Below are 18,598 nucleotides of genomic sequence, written 5' to 3' on the forward strand. Positions count from 1 at the left end.
TTAGGAGTTATACTGTCACGACCCAAATTCCGGGCGACCCAAAATTTGACCCGTGACCCCAGGTCAAAGGTTTGACCCTAAGGGTTCCTCCTATTCCATGTTGGCAGTCAACCAAAACACTCTGGATTTTTTTTTTTTTTATACATCTCACTAGAATTCTCATAAATTACAATATCCCAAAACTACTCAAAACAACAAGTTAAATAAATATTCATTATAGTCCAAAATAAAAGTTCACAATTAACAACTTAATCAAATAAAGCTTCATAGCAAATCCATGAGTCATAATTGCTAAAACAAATCCCCAAAATCCAAAAAGGAACACAATAACAAATAAATGTCACGCTCCACTAGGCCGCTCCAGGAGCATCCTGAAGTCCTCCCTGTCCCACCTGTGGATCCTCAGGAGAGATATCTGCATCTAAAAAGGTGTAACAAGGAAGGGGTGAGCATTTCCACATTGCTCAGTAGGGTGCCTAACACCCAAGGGGTTAAAGGGATTACTAAGTTCAAAGAATACGAAAAGAACACTTCAACACTATAGGAACAATTCAACAGTGTCAATCAAACCACATAGTTTAATATATATAATTTTATACCCAATTTCACAATATTCAACAATTACATGAATGCACATGAACGTGTGACACACAGTCATACAATGCACTATTGTTCTCGGGCTTTCACCGAAGGATACGCGTCCGCACCCAAATACACTCCCCATTCGGAGTCTTCCCGGGGTAAACTTTTGGGTCTTTCACCCTAGGGATCTCTCTCCCTTCTTAATTCGCCTCACACGGGCTTCCACTTCTCATCTCTATTTCATTTTTTTCCATTTCATACACTTTTCACAATCTTCATGATTTTATTTATTTATTTATTTTTTTCACATAACCATGATGCAATGAATGCCACAATTCCAATGTTCCTCAATAATTCAACAATCTCAACATTCCCCAATAATCCAATCAAACAATTTCACACATTACAATTTCCGATAACATCCCAAATAAATATTAAAAAAAATTGCATATCAACAATCTTGAGATTTTACCACACTTACAAAAATTTTCAACCATTATAATAATTTCTAATATCCAAAATTAACTAACTATTTACCCTAAAATTTTCGAAAATATTCTAACCAATGCCTAAAAATTCACAAATCATTATATCTAAAATTTAACCCAAATTTTGGAATTTTCCAACCCATCTAATAATTTTTAACCTTTCAAAACAGTTAATTATCAATCAAAATCAATTTCCCGAAATTCCAAAAATTCCAAACAAATTCCAAATATTCTAGAAAAATTCATACAACACTTATAGTTTCTAATTAACTCAAAATGATAATATCTACAATTTTTTTCTCAAGGGAAAAGCATAAAAATTTAAGTTTTAGGGTTAGGGTCCCCTACCTCAGATCTGAAAATTTGACCGTTAAAAACAAAATCAGCCACTGCAGGCTTGTTCGTCTAGTCGAATAGAGTACTTCCTCCGAATTTGGGCCGAAACAGAAATCGTTTGGCCGTCCAAACGGCCGATCAAAATTCCGACGAGTGCCATAATTTATGAACAGTGCCCTTTTCTCTCTCTCTCTCCCGCGTGCTGCACTTTTCCAATTTTCCCCCTTTTCCTTTTTTTTTTATTTATTTTTAAAACAGCCCACTTCACATGGCAGCCACTTAAGCCCACATCCAAGCCCAACTCAATTCCTTTCTTTTTTTACTAACAGCCCACTAGGCTTTTAAAAGCCACTAGCCACTTAAGCCCAACTCCATTAAATTTTTTTTTTCTTTTACAACCCATATTCAAAGCCCATTGAATATATATATATATATATATATATTTTTTTTCTTTTCTTTATTCTAATTGTTTTATTTAATTTCCAATTCATTTTTTTTTTCATTTTAACACACAATTTTATTTATTAACACCAAATAAAAACTAATTTTCTCAATATTATTATTCATCAATTTAATTTAATTAATTAATTTATTTTTCTTAATTAATTCTAATTAATCTTAATTTATTTATTTTTCATTTTTCGTTTTCGTAAATTTCCAATTTCTAAAATCCTAAGAATTTTCTATCCTAAGGCTGACATGGCATAAAATTTCAACTCGTTTAATTGACCGACGCAATAAAACGAAATTAACCAATCCGAAATTGACACGTGTTCTCCAAACGCTTTTCTTTTTGACTTTTCAACCATCACATAAATTAAGACTTTTCAAACTAAAATTGCTAACGTGGCATAAAATACCCGGTCATTACATCCTACCCCCCTAAAAGAAATTTCGTCCCGAAATTTAAACTAGCTTACCTTAAAATTAGTAGAAGAGTTGCGGATAGTGTCGTCTCATTTCTTCCTCAGGTTCCCAAGTGGCTTCTTCTATCCCATGGTGTTGCCACCACACTTTGACTGCAGGAATCACCTTGTTCCTGAACCTATGCTCTCCAACTTCCAGAATTCGTAAAGGTTCCTCCACATAAGATGTATCTTCACTAATCTGAACATCTTGCATGTCCACTACCCAAGTTGGATCTGGAGTACACTTCCTTAGCATTGACACATGGAAAACATCATGCACAAGGGACAACTGTTGAGGTAAAATTAACTTGTATGCCACTGGGCCAACTCTCTTATCAATCTGAAATGGTCCCACAAACCTAGGGGCTAACTTCCCCTTCTTCCCAAATCGAAATATGCCTCTTCGAGGGGACACTTTTACAAACACCCAATCCCCTTCCTCAAACTCCAAGGGCCTTCTCCTTTTATCTGCATAACTTTTCTGTCTATCTTGGGCAGTCTTAAGTTTTTCCTTGATGAGTTGTATCTTCTCAGTAGTCTCTTGGACAATCTCAGGTCCCAATAAACGACTCTCACCCATCTCTATCCAACACAAGGGCGATCTACAAGGTCTCCCATAAAGTGCTTCATAAGGTGCCATGCCAATACTAGGTTGGTAACTGTTGTTATAAGCAAACTCTGCCAAAGGTAAGTAATCTGCCCAATTTCCTCCAAAATCCAAAACACAAGCCCTTAACATGTCTTCTAAGATCTGGATCACTCTCTCTGATTGACCATCTGTCTGAGGGTGAAAAGCGGTGCTAAAATTCAGTTGGGTGCCCAAAGCCCTTTGTAAACTCTGCCAAAACTGAGAAGTAAACTTAGGGTCCCTGTCAGACACTATAGATACATGTATCCCATGCAATCTCACAATCTCCTGTATATACAACTTAGCCAAAGAGTTCATGGAATCAGTAGTTTTCATGGCTAGAAAATGAGCTGACTTAGTAAGACGGTCCACAATCACCCAAACTCCATTTTTCTTGCTTCTAGTTCTTGGCAACCCTATCACAAAGTCCATAGTAATATTATCCCACTTCCACTCAGGTATAGGTAAAGGTTGCAACAACCCTGCAGGCCTCTGGTGTTCAGCCTTCACTTGCTGACAAATCTGACAATTAGCTACAAACTGAGCAATATCTCTCTTCATCCCACTCCACCAAAACTGCCTCTTTAAGTCTTGATACATCTTGGTATTCCCAGGGTGGATGGTATACTTCGCCCTATGAGCATCTGCTAAAAGTTCATTTCTCAACTCCACATCTTTTGGCACACACAATTTCCCTTTGAACCTCACACTCCCATCTTCATACATAGACCAATTTTCATCTATTTCACCTGCTACCAACTGGGCTTTAACCTTTTCTAAAAACTCATCATGAACTTGGGCCTCCACTATTCTTTGGATAACCATTGGTCTAGCTGATATGTTGTATAAGCATGGACCACGTCCTTCCTGACTAAGACATAGCTCAAAGTCCTCAATAACTGCATGCATCTCAAACTCTCTCAACCCCAAGCTAGACAACTGGCCATAGCTCTTTCTACTCAAGGCATCTGCTACAACATTCGCCTTCCCAGGATGGTAATGAAGGGCAAAATCATAATCTTCCAATGTCTCCATCCATCTCCTCTGCCTAGAGTTCAGATCCTTTTGAGTGAAAATGTATTTCAAACTCTTGTGATCAGAGTACACCTCAAACTTCTCTCCATACAAATAGTGTCTCCAAGTCTTAAGGGCAAACACCACTGCTGCAAGCTCCAAATCATGTGCTGGATAATTCCGCTCATGCTGCTTTAATTGTCTTGAGGCATAAGCTACCACCTTGCCTTGCTGCATTAGCACACACCCTAGCCCCACTGTGGAAGCATCACAATAAATCATAAACAACTCTCCACTAATAGGAGCAGTTAACACTGGAGCAGTGGTCAATTTCCGCTTCAACTCCTGGAAAGCATTCTCACACTCCTCATTCCAATCAAACTTCACCCCTTTTCTAGTCAACCGAGTCATTGGTGCTGCAATTCTAGAGAAGTCTTCCACAAACCTCCTATAATATCCAGCCAACCCCAAGAAACTTCTAACCTCAAATACATTGGTAGGCCTTTGCCACTCCTGTACAGCTTCCACCTTTGAATGGTCTACTGCTATTCCTGCCTCAGAAACCACATGGCCTAAGAAGTTCACTTCAGTAAGCCAAAACTCACTTTTGTCCAACTTCCCATACAACTGATGCCTTCTCAAAGTTCCAAGGGTGGTCACCAAATGCTGCTTATGCTCCTCCAAACTCCTGGAGTAGATCAAGATGTCATCCACAAAGACAATCACAAACCGATCCAAGTAAGCACGAAATACCCTGTTCATTAAATCCATGAAAGCAGCAGGGGCATTAGTTAACCCAAAAGGCATGACTAAGAACTCATAATGCCCATATCTCGTTCTAAAAGCAGTTTTAGAAACATCTTCTTCCCTAACCCTCAATTGATGATACCCAGTTCTCAAGTCAATCTTACTAAAATACTTCGCACCCTTCAACTGATCAAACAAGTCATCTATCCTTGGAAGAGGATACTTGTTCTTCACAGTAACTCTATTCAACTTCCTATAGTCAATACATAACCTTAGTGTGCCATCCTTCTTCTTCACAAACAACACTGGGGCTCCCCATGGCGATGTACTTGGACGAATAAAACCCCTACCCAACAATTCATCTAACTGAGTTTTCAATTCTTTCAACTCAAGAGGGGCCATCCTATAAGGGGATACTGAAATAGGATCAGTTCCTGGGTATACTTCAATAGAGAAATCAAACTCTCTATGCGGTGGTAAACCTGGTAACTCATCTGGGAATACATCCTGAAACTTCCTCACCACTGGAATTTCTGTAATGTCCTTCTGGGCTTTCTCCTTACCACAAAGGCAAGCTAGGAAATTTATTGATCCCTTCCTCAACACATACTGATAGCACGGATCGGACTGCAAAAAAGGCAAACTAACACACTTCCCTCCAACAAAACAAACCTCAAATCCCTCTGGCAAACAAAATATTATCCTGCGGCGATGACAATCAATAACCGCTCTATACACTGCCAACCAATCCATTCCCAAAATAACATCATACCCAGTCATATCCAAAATCCTCAAATCCACATTTAGTGCTCTATCTGCCAAGGTAATAACACACCCCTTGCATATTCTATCAACTCTAGAGTTCGTACCCATAGGAGACTCAATAAGTAACAAATTCTCTACCATTTCCGATTTCAACCCCAATGCATTAGCACAAGATGCAGAAATGAAAGAATGAGTTGCACCAGTATCAAACAAAACACGCACCCAAGTACTATATACCAAAATCATACCTTCCACCAAAAGGGCATCCTCCTCTGGCTCTGTTGGGGTCAAGGCAAAAACTCTTCCTGCTGCTGGCCTTCCCCTACCTCTAGCATTCGACCCCTGAGAAGAGCGGGTCTGACTCGTGGTAGTTGTCCTGGTTCCCTGCGCTGCTGGGGGTAATTGTGGCATCTGATAGTAAGGCAACTGAAGCTGAGGGGGCTGGAAAGACACTACTGACTGTTGCTGAGAACTTCCCTGAGACTGAGGTCGAGCCTGTTGTGTGCCTCGCAATGGGCAAGCCCTCCATAAATGGTCTCCTGCTCCACAACCATAACATACTCTATTAGCAGTCGCCCTCTGAGCAATTTGCCCCTCTCCTGCATAGAACGAGGGACGCCTCTCAAACTGCTGAGTCCTCTGCCTCTGCTGTGGCCCCTGAGAACTTTCCCCCATTCTTTGTTTCCCTTTTCTGTCCCCCTTTTGCTCTCGAATTTGGTTGGTTTCGTCAATGTCTTGCTCCACCAACAAAGCCCTCTTAACCAACTCAGAATAATCCCTTATTGCCAATGGGACTAATCTGTTCCTAATAGCAGGTCTCAACCCCTGCTGGAACCTCCTAGCCTTTTCTCCTTCCTCACTGATCATCCCCAAAGCAAAACGAGACAACTCTGAGAAACGTGACTCATACTCCAGCACTGACATGGTTCCTTGGATGAGGTGCTCAAACTCCATCCTCTTGGCATGCTTAGCCACTTCCCCAAAATACTTGCCTAGGAAGATTCTCTCAAATTCCTCCCAGGTCATAACCTCAGTGTCATACACCCTTTTCATTGATTCCCACCAGAAATCAGCTTTGTCCACAAGCATATATGTTGCCAAACCTACCCTTCTTTCCTCAGGTATGTCCAGTCCCACCAGAATTCTTCTCATCCTCCTCAACCAATGCTCAGCTGCTTCAGCACTGGGCTCTCCATTAAAAGATGGAGGCTGCATCACCATGAACCTCTTCATTGCTTCCATTTGGCTCATTACTGGCCTCTCAGTGCGGCTCCTCCTATGTGAGTGGCCTGAATCCTCATGGCCCTGGGTACCTCCTGCTCTCCTGGAACCCTGGCCTCTCATCAATTCAACTGTTTCTCTCAACTCTCTTCTTACTTCTCGGAGTTCTTCTCTAACTGTCTCCAACTCCTCATTCCTCTCTGATCTTCCTCCTCTGGTCCTTCCCGCCATTTCAAGTTTAACAAACCCTAATTCAATCACACTACTAAGGTGAGCAACAATAAATTCACATATACACACTTAGCAACTTCAACAATTATCAAAACTTTCAATTTCATACACTCACAATACATAATTCAATTAATCATCAACTTGTTGATTAACACATACAAAAATCATAACATTACAACACACATAAACACCCACAAACATTGACCCCAAGGTATTATCACAACCTTGGCTCTGATACCACGCTGTCACGACCCAAATTCCGGGCGACCCAAAATTTGACCCGTGACCCCAGGTCAAAGGTTTGACCCTAAGGGTTCCTCCTATTCCATGTTGGCAGTCAACCAAAACACTCTGGATTTTTTTTTTTTTTATACATCTCACTAGAATTCTCATAAATTACAATATCCCAAAACTACTCAAAACAACAAGATTAAATAAATATTCATTATAGTCCAAAATAAAAGTTCACAATTAACAACTTAATCAAATAAAGCTTCATAGCAAATCCATGAGTCATAATTGCTAAAACAAATCCCCAAAATCCAAAAAGGAACACAATAACAAATAAATGCCACGCTCCACTAGGCCGCTCCAGGAGCATCCTGAAGTCCTCCCTGTCCCACCTGTGGATCCTCAGGAGAGATATCTGCATCTAAAAAGGTGTAACAAGGAAGGGGTGAGCATTTCCACATTGCTCAGTAGGGTGCCTAACACCCAAGGGGTTAAAGGGATTACTAAGTTCAAAGAATACGAAAAGAACACTTCAACACTATAGGAACAATTCAACAGTGTCAATCAAACCACATAGTTTAATATATATAATTTTATACCCAATTTCACAATATTCAACAATTACATGAATGCACATGAACGTGTGACACACAGTCATACAATGCACTATTGTTCTCGGGCTTTCACCGAAGGATACGCGTCCGCACCCAAATACACTCCCCATTCGGAGTCTTCCCGGGGTAAACTTTTGGGTCTTTCACCCTAGGGATCTCTCTCCCTTCTTAATTCGCCTCACACGGGCTTCCACTTCTCATCTCTATTTCATTTTTTTCCATTTCATACACTTTTCACAATCTTCATGATTTTATTTATTTATTTATTTTTTTCACATAACCATGATGCAATGAATGCCACAATTCCAATGTTCCTCAATAATTCAACAATCTCAACATTCCCCAATAATCCAATCAAACAATTTCACACATTACAATTTCCGATAACATCCCAAATAAATATTAAAAAAAATTGCATATCAACAATCTTGAGATTTTACCACACTTACAAAAATTTTCAACCATTATAATAATTTCTAATATCCAAAATTAACTAACTATTTACCCTAAAATTTTCGAAAATATTCTAACCAATGCCTAAAAATTCACAAATCATTATATCTAAAATTTAACCCAAATTTTGGAATTTTCCAACCCATCTAATAATTTTTAACCTTTCAAAACAGTTAATTATCAATCAAAATCAATTTCCCGAAATTCCAAAAATTCCAAACAAATTCCAAATATTCTAGAAAAATTCATACAACACTTATAGTTTCTAATTAACTCAAAATGACAATATCTACAATTTTTTTCTCAAGGGAAAAGCATAAAAATTTAAGTTTTAGGGTTAGGGTCCCCTACCTCAGATCTGAAAATTTGACCGTTAAAAACAAAATCAGCCACCGCAGGCTTGTTCGTCTAGTCGAATAGAGTACTTCCTCCGAATTTGGGCCGAAACAGAAATCGTTTGGCCGTCCAAACGGCCGATCAAAATTCCGACGAGTGCCATAATTTATGAACAGTGCCCTTTTCTCTCTCTCTCTCCCGCGTGCTGCACTTTTCCAATTTTCCCCCTTTTCCTTTTTTTTTTATTTATTTTTAAAACAGCCCACTTCACATGGCAGCCACTTAAGCCCACATCCAAGCCCAACTCAATTCCTTTCTTTTTTTACTAACAGCCCACTAGGCTTTTAAAAGCCACTAGCCACTTAAGCCCAACTCCATTAAATTTTTTTTTTCTTTTACAACCCATATTCAAAGCCCATTGAATATATATATATATTTTTTTTCTTTTCTTTATTCTAATTGTTTTATTTAATTTCCAATTCATTTTTTTTTTCATTTTAACACACAATTTTATTTATTAACACCAAATAAAAACTAATTTTCTCAATATTATTATTCATCAATTTAATTTAATTAATTAATTTATTTTTCTTAATTAATTCTAATTAATCTTAATTTATTTATTTTTCATTTTTCGTTTTCGTAAATTTCCAATTTCTAAAATCCTAAGAATTTTCTATCCTAAGGCTGACATGGCATAAAATTTCAACTCGTTTAATTGACCGACGCAATAAAACGAAATTAACCAATCCGAAATTGACACGTGTTCTCCAAACGCTTTTCTTTTTGACTTTTCAACCATCACATAAATTAAGACTTTTCAAACTAAAATTGCTAACGTGGCATAAAATACCCGGTCATTACATATACGGAAGATGCAAGTCATAGGTTCCTTGCGAATAAATGACTTGTTCACAATCGGTTTGTGGGTTTAGGCAACCCATTAGAGGTTGTAGTTAACCATAGCTTAATTGGATTGGAGGAATGACTGGTCTTGGCTATTAGGATGTGTTTCCCAGGGTGAGTACACAAGTGTATATGGTTACACATTAGACAAGATCTACGATGAGTCATGATTTAAGGCTATTAAGAAGTGATGACCTTATCAAGCTACTTCATTATGTTGTTTATCAACGTTGAGAGAATATTGAGTTTATGCTAAAGTTAGTAGTGATTTTGATCTCCGGGTAATATGTAAGATTGTAAGTTAATCATATATTCCTTTTGGATTGAGTCATTGTTAATAGAAGCCAGTAACAATAGGTATTTTCAATAGAGACGCCATGATATCTCATGGGATTAAGACAAAGTGTTCCCTTAGGGAAACAATGACCATAGTAGTTCCTTAAGTGGAACTTGACATAGACTTTTTGAGAATTAGGATATGTCAATTGAACACACAATAGGAGGATCTATAACTTAAGGATAGTAGAGGTAGTTTTGAAAGGCTGATAATTTTCACTTTATTAGACTACGGACACCGGTTCATAGGGAGATTGAACACAATGGATAACATGTCATGAACCTAAGCACATAGTGTCTCGTTGTTATTTACATAAGATACTAGAGTTTAGTTGATTCTTTGTAATGGGATGTTGAATCAACTTTAAAATTAGATTCTTAGCGAGGTAGTACCCCTATGGGTCCTAGTGGTTCTCGTTCTAAGCTCATATACCTTATTAATACAAGTTATAAAGATCAGATTAATTATAGGTTCACTTTTGTGTATAAGGGCATTTTTGTTATTACATAAAGTTGTATAGGGATAAATGAACAAGTCTTTGGATTAGGTTAATTGATTAATTAGTAGGCCCTGTTGGGTTAATTAATCAATTAGGACCCAACTTGGGTTATATTAAGTGACTCAAGTCCATGTCAGCTCAAGTCACTTAAACCTAATTAAGAACCCTATAAAGTTAAGGTTTCTATCACTAGAGAGAAGAGAGAGTCCTAGCTTCCATCTTCCAAACTTCCCACTATTTATGTGCTAAGGAACAAAGTTAGTCATCAAGTGAAAGATCATGAGTCTATGAAACTTTTGAAGACATCACTTTCATTCTTTAACACTTTGATTTAAGGCTTGGGAACATTTAAACTTAAAGGTTAGTATTTTAACATTAAAAATTAATTTTTTGTAAAAATAACAATTCTACTTATTGTATCAACACTCACCCAACATTCAAATTTGGTGAATTTATTTTGTTCTCAACTAGATCGTATAGAATACATATAAATCAAGATAAGACCACAACTAATTGTCCATTTAGACAGTTTTTGTTTTTAAAATACAAATTTTTATATAAAAATATAATACTTTATTAAAAATAAATATTTATCTAACATTTTTAAAAACGGACTTTTCAACTAAGTTTTTAAAAATTCTTATATTTTATATGAATGTTATTATGATTTTTTTAAAAATAGAAAAAAAATATATAAAAATGAATATTATTTTCTTATTTTGAAAATAGAAAACAAAAATTTTATCCATAATGTAGACTAAATTTATAAATATTTGATTATAATTTTTAGAAAGCCAATATAATAATAATATTAATAATGATAATTATTATTTTTATGATTATAATACGGGTTTTATACTGTTGGGTTACCTACAAATCCCCCATTGATATGGCGTCCTTGTTATGTTAGTTAAGGGAGCATGATTTATACAAAAAAAGCAAACTGTAGATTTGCCCTTTAATAAAAATCCTACTTTAGACCCTAAAAAAATTTATGATTTACTTCTTGCAAACTCGCTGACATCACATATAAAATCAAAATTCATTTACACCCATGTAAAGAAGCATTCAACCCCTCTTTTCTTCTGAAAGAAGTCGTTTACTTTGCTTGAACTGTACTTCAACATTAAGCCGAGTGGCTTTCACTAAAAAATGGCGAAATCATCACTAGAATTTAACAGAAAAAAAGAAAAAAAAAAAAAAAAAGGAAGAAGAAGAAATGTTAGAATAAATTATATTCATTCTTGTTATAATCGTAGAGTTTCATTACAGTGACCACTTGCAATCATCAGCTTCCACAAATGGGAAGCCTGTCATACATTCTTTTCCACCAACCTCTTCATATAAGGTCTTCTTGGTCTTCCAGGGAACGCTTTCGGGCCCTCAGGTTAAGCCGAAGGCTTTCAGGTAAAGGTGGTGTCCTCCCTCTGCGGAATAGAACAGCAAGAGCCCTCATTTTCTGGCAAAGATCAAATACCTGTATAAAATTTAATACGATTGTTTCAAACATTAATTTCATAATGCAGATGAAAAAAGAGTGCCCTCTTTCTTACTGATGAGGCGTCAATCTCTGCTACACCTTCACAACCTTGACCTCCTCCCTGCAGCAAGTCACAATATTTGGCAGCTTCACTTTCATCTTCAAATACCTATAACAACAGTAGTTCCTCATTAGGCAACCAGAAGCACAAAACAGAAACAACAAAAGAAAATACATGCTCCAAACCATTCACATCATATCAGAAACTGATTATGGTTTCAAATAATTAAGTAGACATCATCAGGCTGTTTTCCAGTTTTCCTAGTCATATACCAACCAAATTCGTATTCTACATTGGGCTGTACATTCTTGAAACTTATGTTTTCTGTAGGGTCTAAGAAGAGGGAGGGTAACCAAAGATTTAGAGGTTGAGTACTTGGGGTTGTGACGGCAAAGTTCCCCAGGTACCTGTGTCAGTGACAGGTGAGGAAAGTCATTTAACGAGAATATATGAAAGAAATAACTATTAAGTTATATCTTAGTCATGTTGGTATCTTCTTACCAGAAGTACAAGGTAGCACAGAAACTAGAGAAGGAGAAAAACTGGAGAAGAATTCCTAGAACTGGGTCAGCATATCAGTCAGAAGTCTTACTGCTAAAGAATCAAAATGAAAAAATATAGCTTCCAGGAAAACCTGAAGGAAGTGGCATAAAACAATCTTCGTCGGACAAGTCATATCTATTTGCTAACTTTAGGATCTAGGCATAAGTAACATGTGCTATCATACAAAGGATGGTCAGAATTCCAATAATTAAACTGAGTAAAACATCAGAAATGTTATTCTTAGAATCTGACTGGAAGCTATAACCAAAATAAAGAGGTTAGCCATTTCTTAGAATCAAAATCCAGTGTGCTTGCCTGAGTTTGATGCAAACCACAAAAGAACTCTCATACCTTGTTAATAAAACCGTAAACATCTCTTTCCTGATCTGTAAATGGATAAAGATCCCATTTGATGATCTCAAATGGAAAGAAATCTTTTGAGGAAATGATTAACTTTCTGACCCACCACCATAATTTCAGACATATAGGAAAAAAAAGAATAAATGAATCACCTAATAGTTCAGTATTACCAATCCAGTGGCTGCGATTACTTGGTTAAGTTAAAACCAGCAAATTGTAGCAGTGTGCCTGTGGTCCGTGTGCGATGTTGTACATGGATACTTCACCAACATATTGATCATTGTGCCTCTGAATTAGCAATAATATTCAATATGGTGTTGTTGAATGGTTGTGATTGACTGACAGTTTAATTGTGATTGATTAGCAGCTTGGTTGATTGTGATTGATTGACAGTTTACTACTTATACAAGCTGTAAATTAGGGCTGTAAATCACTGATGAAATTAGGGCTATAAATTAGGGATTGATTCCTTATTTGTATAGTTGACTAATGATGTCTACATTCAGTGTATTCTAGGATTATTTTCCATTATTGTTTTTCCTGTAGAACCTATACATATCCAAGAAATACAATTCCACAATTGTTCACATGGTATCAGAGTTTCTCTTAAAATTCCTTTGGTATTCTCTGGTCTTAATTGTCGTAACTGAGAATAATCTTCTTTGCTGCAGCTTTAACGATTATTAGCCTTCATTGCTCAAATCCACATAGAGACATACAACTCTCATCGCCGGTTCTCCTACATTCTCTCTACTTCTATTCACTTTTTCTACTTTTATTTGCTTTCTCAATATGTCTGAAATATCTACCAATACCCAAATCCCTCCCTCCACCCAAAATTTTGATTAAATTGTAACCTACTCTTCCACTGGAATATTAAAATCTCTGGGCGTCATTCAGACTTAATGCTGGAATTATTTGTTATGGTCTCAACTTGTGAAGACATTCCCTAAAGGAAAGGGGAAGCTGGTCGATTTGATTGGACCAGTACCAAGCCCAGAAGACCCGAACTTTGTTGCATGGGATGAAGAAGATTCAAGGATAATGTCTTGGCTTTGAAGCTTGTTGTAACCAGATAATTGTGGGACTTCTATGTTTCTCACAACAGTGAAGGAGATTTGGGAGGCCTTTAAGCAATCATATTACAAAATATAAGATGCTACTCAAATTTATGAAATTAAAACAAAGATTGTATCCATTAAACAAGGTACTTTGCCTGTAATTGAGTACTATAATACCTTGAAAACTTTGTAGCTTGATTTGAGTTATTATCAAATTTTGAAGATGAAATGCAGTGAAGATGCAACCATGTGACAAAAGTTTGTTGGAAGGGATACAATTTTTTAATTTCTTGCTGGATTAAATGTTGAATATGATTCAGTTGGAGTGCAAACTCTTGGAAAAGAAACACTTTCATCCCTCAGCAAAGTGTTCTTAATTGTAAGGGCAGAAGCGAGTAGGAGAATAGTTATGTTAGAAGCCCTATCAAATGAAGGATTGGCTACTAGAGAGACAAATGGGAAGAATGAGACCCTAGACCACAGAATAACAAAGATGGAGTATGGTGTGCCAACTACAAGAAGCCAAGACACACAAAGAAGAACTGTTGGAGACTTCATGGGAAGCCATAATCCTTTGAGAAAGGTAATAATAAGCAAAATGGGCAAGTAGGGAAGTGGGGAGAACAATGCATATGGCCTAATCAGAAGATAGTTCCAGCCAAGATACCTTGAATTCCAAAGGATCTTATGGTGGAGGACTGAACAAAGAAGAAATAGAAACACTTTGAAGCTTTTTGATCTCTCTAGAAAAGTCTAGAGTCTCATGTTCATTGGCTCACTCAGGTAAGTACTCAAAACTCTTATGCCCTTAGTGCTTCAAAATACTATTTGTCCAATGCTTAGGTAATTCACTTAAGTGCTACTAATCACATGACCAATTATTTTCACCATTTGCTTCTTATATTCCATGTAAAAGAAATAAAAAAATCAAAGTAGTAGATGGTACATTAGCTGTCATGTTTCTAAGCTTTTGGTCAATCTATTGTCTATTCATCAAATCACGAAAGACTTAAAATTGTTGTGTAACCTTTTCCCCATCCCATTGTATGCATTTTTTAAGACTTAAATTGTGTTTAACCTTTTTAGAAGAAATAAAGAATTGACCTTGGGAGCATATACTAATATAGATTGCACAAGATCAGTGGTAGATAGGAGGTTAACTTTAGGTCATTATACTTTTCTTGGAGGGACTTTAGTAATATGAAGAAGCAAAAAGCAATCAATTCTTGCAAGATAAGTGTAAAGGCCAAGTTTAGATTAATGACTCATGGCTTATGTGAGTTGTTGTGATTATAGATTATTCTCAGTGATCTTAGAAACAAATGGGAAGGAAGTATGAAGTTGCATTATCGCCCATAATCCTGTTCAACATGACCATACTAAACATCGCCCATAATCCTGTTCAACATGATCATACTAAACATGTGGAGGTGGACTGTCACTGTATCAAGGAAAAACCATATAGCGACTTGATCTATACCCAGATGCTTAAACAGAGGAATAGGTAGTTGACATACCAACTAAAGTTAGTTATTCTCTTCAAGCAAGCTGAGAATAGAAAATTTATACTCTCCCACTTGAGGGGGAGTGTTGATTGTATGTGATTGATTGACAGCTTGACTAATTATGATTGATTGAAATTTACAGCTCACATAAGCTGTAAATTAGGGTTGTAAATCAGTGATAAATTGAGTTATAAATTAGAGGTTCCTTCCTTGTTTGTATAGTTCACTAATGGTGGCTACATTCAATGTATTCTAGGATTATTTTCCTTTATTCTTTTCCCTGTAAATCTTATAAATATTCATTATAAATTCCTCTATTTATGCAAGAAAACAATTCTTTGATTGTTCACAGATGTTAATGAGCATAGATAATTGTTATAATTATTATTATTTTCATTTAAATGCTACAGATTAATCATTAGGTCCCAATTCTTTGCCTCATACTGGAAAAAAAGAACTAAAAAATTCAACAAATAATACATAATAAACAACTTACAAGCACTCCTTCCCTGATATCCTCAACAAGCATCTGGAACTTTGTGCCAGTCTTTGTGCCAGTTTTGGACTGTTTTGCCTGATTTCCAATTTTAGATCGCCACTTTCCTCCTTTCGAAAACAATAATCCAAGTTCTCTTTCAACTTCACTGTGATAAGGAACAAAACATAAGACAGAACAGTGGCAATAGGAATTAAGGCAAAAAATAATACAAAACTAAATCATACCTGCGATTTCTTCGAGTTTTCATTGTGCATAACTGGTTTTCCTTTTGCGTCAGTACATACACAGGCTTTGAAGTTTCTCTCCATGGGTTAGCGTCCAATACTAGGCAATAAGAAGAAAAGGGAACGTAATATAAAAACTTCTAGTATAAAAGAGAATGCAACATAAACATCAATGAAACAAATGCCCTACTGCATAATCTGTCTTTTATATCAGATAAATTTTAAGAATGATGCTATTGAGAGTGCTCAGAACACCTAGAGGAAATTATCATGTGTTAAAAGGAATCCACCTATAAAAAAAGATCTGAGCAGCAGACCCCAAAATAGTGAGGTAATGCTTGGACAGCAATTACAATCGGAAGAAGAATGGAACCCAACTGACCATCACTGAAACGGCTCTCCAGTGCCTCTCTCCTCCAAATTTATTTTTTGTCTTTCTTTTATTACATAAGAAAATGAAGAATTTATAAATTTTAAATCATCTTTACCATATTTTTTATTTTCCTTAATATGGTCCAAGTAGACCACACAAGAGAATTTTAGATTATTATTTTTTCTTTACTTTCCCTAGTATTCCATTATCCAAAGGAGCCTAAGTATATACTTGATGTTTAGTTAGACTCTGTTTGAATCTTAAAAAGTTTGAGGGAATTAAGCAGGAAAATAAAATATAGGGGAACATAGAAGAAAAAAGAAAATGAAAGGAAAATAAGAAATAGTTTGAGCTTGCTTCAAATTTGCCTTATTTTTCTCTCCCATCTAATGAAGGAAGAATCTGAAAATATATAATTTTCAAATAATCATCATTATATTTCATTTCCTTTACTATTTTCCATGATTAATAAACATTTTTTTTCCCCTTTCCTGGGTACGCTCTTTGATCTAATGAGAATCTTACTTTAGCAGAAAATTGTTTAACAGCAATCATCTTGAAGAGACTGATGACTGCCGTAAACCAGCAATGAAATTGTTTCTTACAGAAGATAATTCTCGTTTAGGACACTGACATCAGACCTTTTATGATTAATTTTTTCGAAATCAAACAAGAAGAAAAACATAATCGGCTAACAATGCATGATATTCTAAACACTTGGAAAACCTACAACAATCCATAGAAAGGGAAAAAACCCAATGCTTCGTGGAATACGGCGCCAGATTGATAATACAGTGAGCATAGTTGTTGATTGGTTTGATTAAATAGAGAAAGAATTAAGGCAATAGAGGAAAGAATTGATACCATCATAGCTACTGCTATCAAATGTCTGGTGGAGATGCCTCCGCATATCATAAGCACGAGAAGAGACGCGCTTCACAAACTCATTGGAAGTCCCGGGAATAGTGCCGTCGAGGTGAAGCGCCCTCTCCAGATCGTCGGCATCGTCGTGGGCCCCAGATTTACAAGAAACATCCAGAAACCTCCTTGTAGAAAGATGAGGTGGAGCGCAGGGAAGGGGGAAGAAAGAAGAAAGACGAGGACGAAGGCGGGCATCTGAAGCGGGAGAGGAGAGGGAGAGGGAAACTAAACGAGGCCGTTGAGGGAGGAGGGGATTACTCGGAGGAAACACAATAGAGGGCTTTGAAACAGAGGTTAGAGAATCCATGCCTCTAGCTCTGATCTCTCTACTTGCTCTACACTCGTGGCCTGTGCGTTTCTATGTTTTTGGCCTTTCCTAGCTCTAATATGAGAATTCGGGGAGTGAGGAGGATAATTTAGGGATTCTGGGCTTGCGCGAAAGACTGCGCTGACTGTGGAGGCAAAAGACGAAGGAAGGAAGGAAGGAAGGAGAAGGAACAGAAGTTGGCTTTGGGTTGTGAATCTCTGGCAGGATTTTTTTTCCTGTTCTTCAAGTGGGTCCCTCCCCACCAGCATCGGACTTGGAAGGCCACGCCTTCGATTTTCATAGGTGTGGCTTTCCGCTTACGTTTACATACTTCTAGTTCTATGAAAATGTTTTAACTTTTAATCGTTTTAAACCTTTCATTGAACGCAAGAAGTTACCGGCGCGAATGCTTCAACCGTAGCTGTACCGTGATGTTACATGATTTATATATATATAAAAATTAAAAATAACTATAAATAATTAAAAATTCAAAACTATTTTATTTTTATCTTTGATATTATCAAATTAAATCAATAAATACAAATATACTACTATTTTAGTTTTATTAAATAAAATATGTATAATATTTAAATATAAAAATTTATTCAAGACAAAGTAAAATTCTATTATTTAATTTTATATACATGTCAAATTATATATCCCATTTTAATATTTTTAAAATTATTATGTTGCGTTATATTATTTTTATTTATTATAATGTAGAGCTAAATATTTATATTTATTTAATGGTTTAAAGTAGAAAGCTCGAAAAAACAATAGTGTGGACCCCGCATTTCGGCTCAATGCGTTTCCCACTCGATGGTGAGATCGATTTTTATTTTGAAAATTTGATTTTTTTTATTGATTAAGAAAGCTGACTTGGAGTCGCCACTTATTTTTGTTTTATTTTTAAAGGGTAAACAAAATAAGAAAGAAAAACCCTAAGTGTGACTCCTTATTTTTGGAAA

At 36.4% G+C, this 18,598-nt stretch overlaps 2 protein-coding genes across 5 annotated transcripts; both read right to left on the bottom strand.

Moving 5' to 3' along the window:
* Window positions 1-199: 199 nt before the first annotated feature.
* LOC132254653 (uncharacterized) lies at window positions 200-9,415 on the bottom strand. Of its 2 annotated transcripts, XM_059740832.1 has the most exons (3): window positions 8,570-9,415; window positions 5,717-6,937; window positions 200-421 (listed from the first exon to the last, which is right to left on the bottom strand). In XM_059740832.1, the coding sequence occupies exons 2-3, from the start codon at window positions 6,918-6,920 to the stop codon at window positions 351-353; spliced, it is 1,275 nt and encodes a 424-aa protein (XP_059596815.1). In that variant the 5' UTR covers window positions 6,921-6,937; window positions 8,570-9,415; the 3' UTR covers window positions 200-350. The 2 variants fall into 2 exon arrangements, 1 of the variants encoding a protein (XP_059596815.1); XR_009466955.1 differs by lacking the exons at window positions 200-421; window positions 5,717-6,937 and adding an exon at window positions 7,334-7,572.
* A 2,101-nt stretch (window positions 9,416-11,516) lies between these two features.
* Window positions 11,517-18,179, bottom strand: LOC100264328 (uncharacterized). 3 transcript variants are annotated; one of them, XM_019221085.2, is made up of 5 exons: window positions 17,267-18,179; window positions 16,030-16,129; window positions 15,803-15,950; window positions 11,850-11,945; window positions 11,517-11,723 (listed from the first exon to the last, which is right to left on the bottom strand). In XM_019221085.2, the coding sequence occupies exons 1-5, from the start codon at window positions 17,628-17,630 to the stop codon at window positions 11,700-11,702; spliced, it is 732 nt and encodes a 243-aa protein (XP_019076630.1). In that variant the 5' UTR covers window positions 17,631-18,179; the 3' UTR covers window positions 11,517-11,699. The 3 variants fall into 3 exon arrangements, with proteins under 3 accessions (XP_019076630.1, XP_019076629.1, XP_002266670.1); XM_019221084.2 differs by having other exon boundaries at window positions 11,517-11,755; XM_002266634.5 differs by having other exon boundaries at window positions 11,517-11,773.
* Between the last annotated feature and the right edge of the window lie 419 nt (window positions 18,180-18,598).

The sequence above is a fragment of the Vitis vinifera genome, chromosome 1, assembly GCF_030704535.1.
Source record: "Vitis vinifera cultivar Pinot Noir 40024 chromosome 1, ASM3070453v1".
NCBI lineage: Eukaryota > Viridiplantae > Streptophyta > Magnoliopsida > Vitales > Vitaceae > Vitis > Vitis vinifera.

Coding starts and splice junctions, on each gene's coding strand:
- LOC100264328 (XM_002266634.5), bottom strand. CDS start 17,630: ATGGATTCTCTAACCTCTGTTTCAAAGCCCTCTATTGTGTTTCCTCCG. Junction 16,130..17,266: donor TGATAGCAGTAGCTATGATG/GTATCAATTCTT, acceptor CTTATTGCCTAG/TATTGGACGCTAACCCATGG. Junction 15,951..16,029: donor AAAACTCGAAGAAATCGCAG/GTATGATTTAGT, acceptor TCCTTATCACAG/TGAAGTTGAAAGAGAACTTG.
- LOC132254653 (XM_059740832.1), bottom strand. CDS start 6,920: ATGGCGGGAAGGACCAGAGGAGGAAGATCAGAGAGGAATGAGGAGTTG. Junction 422..5,716: donor GGATGCCCTTTTGGTGGAAG/GTATGATTTTGG, acceptor ACACCTTTTTAG/ATGCAGATATCTCTCCTGAG.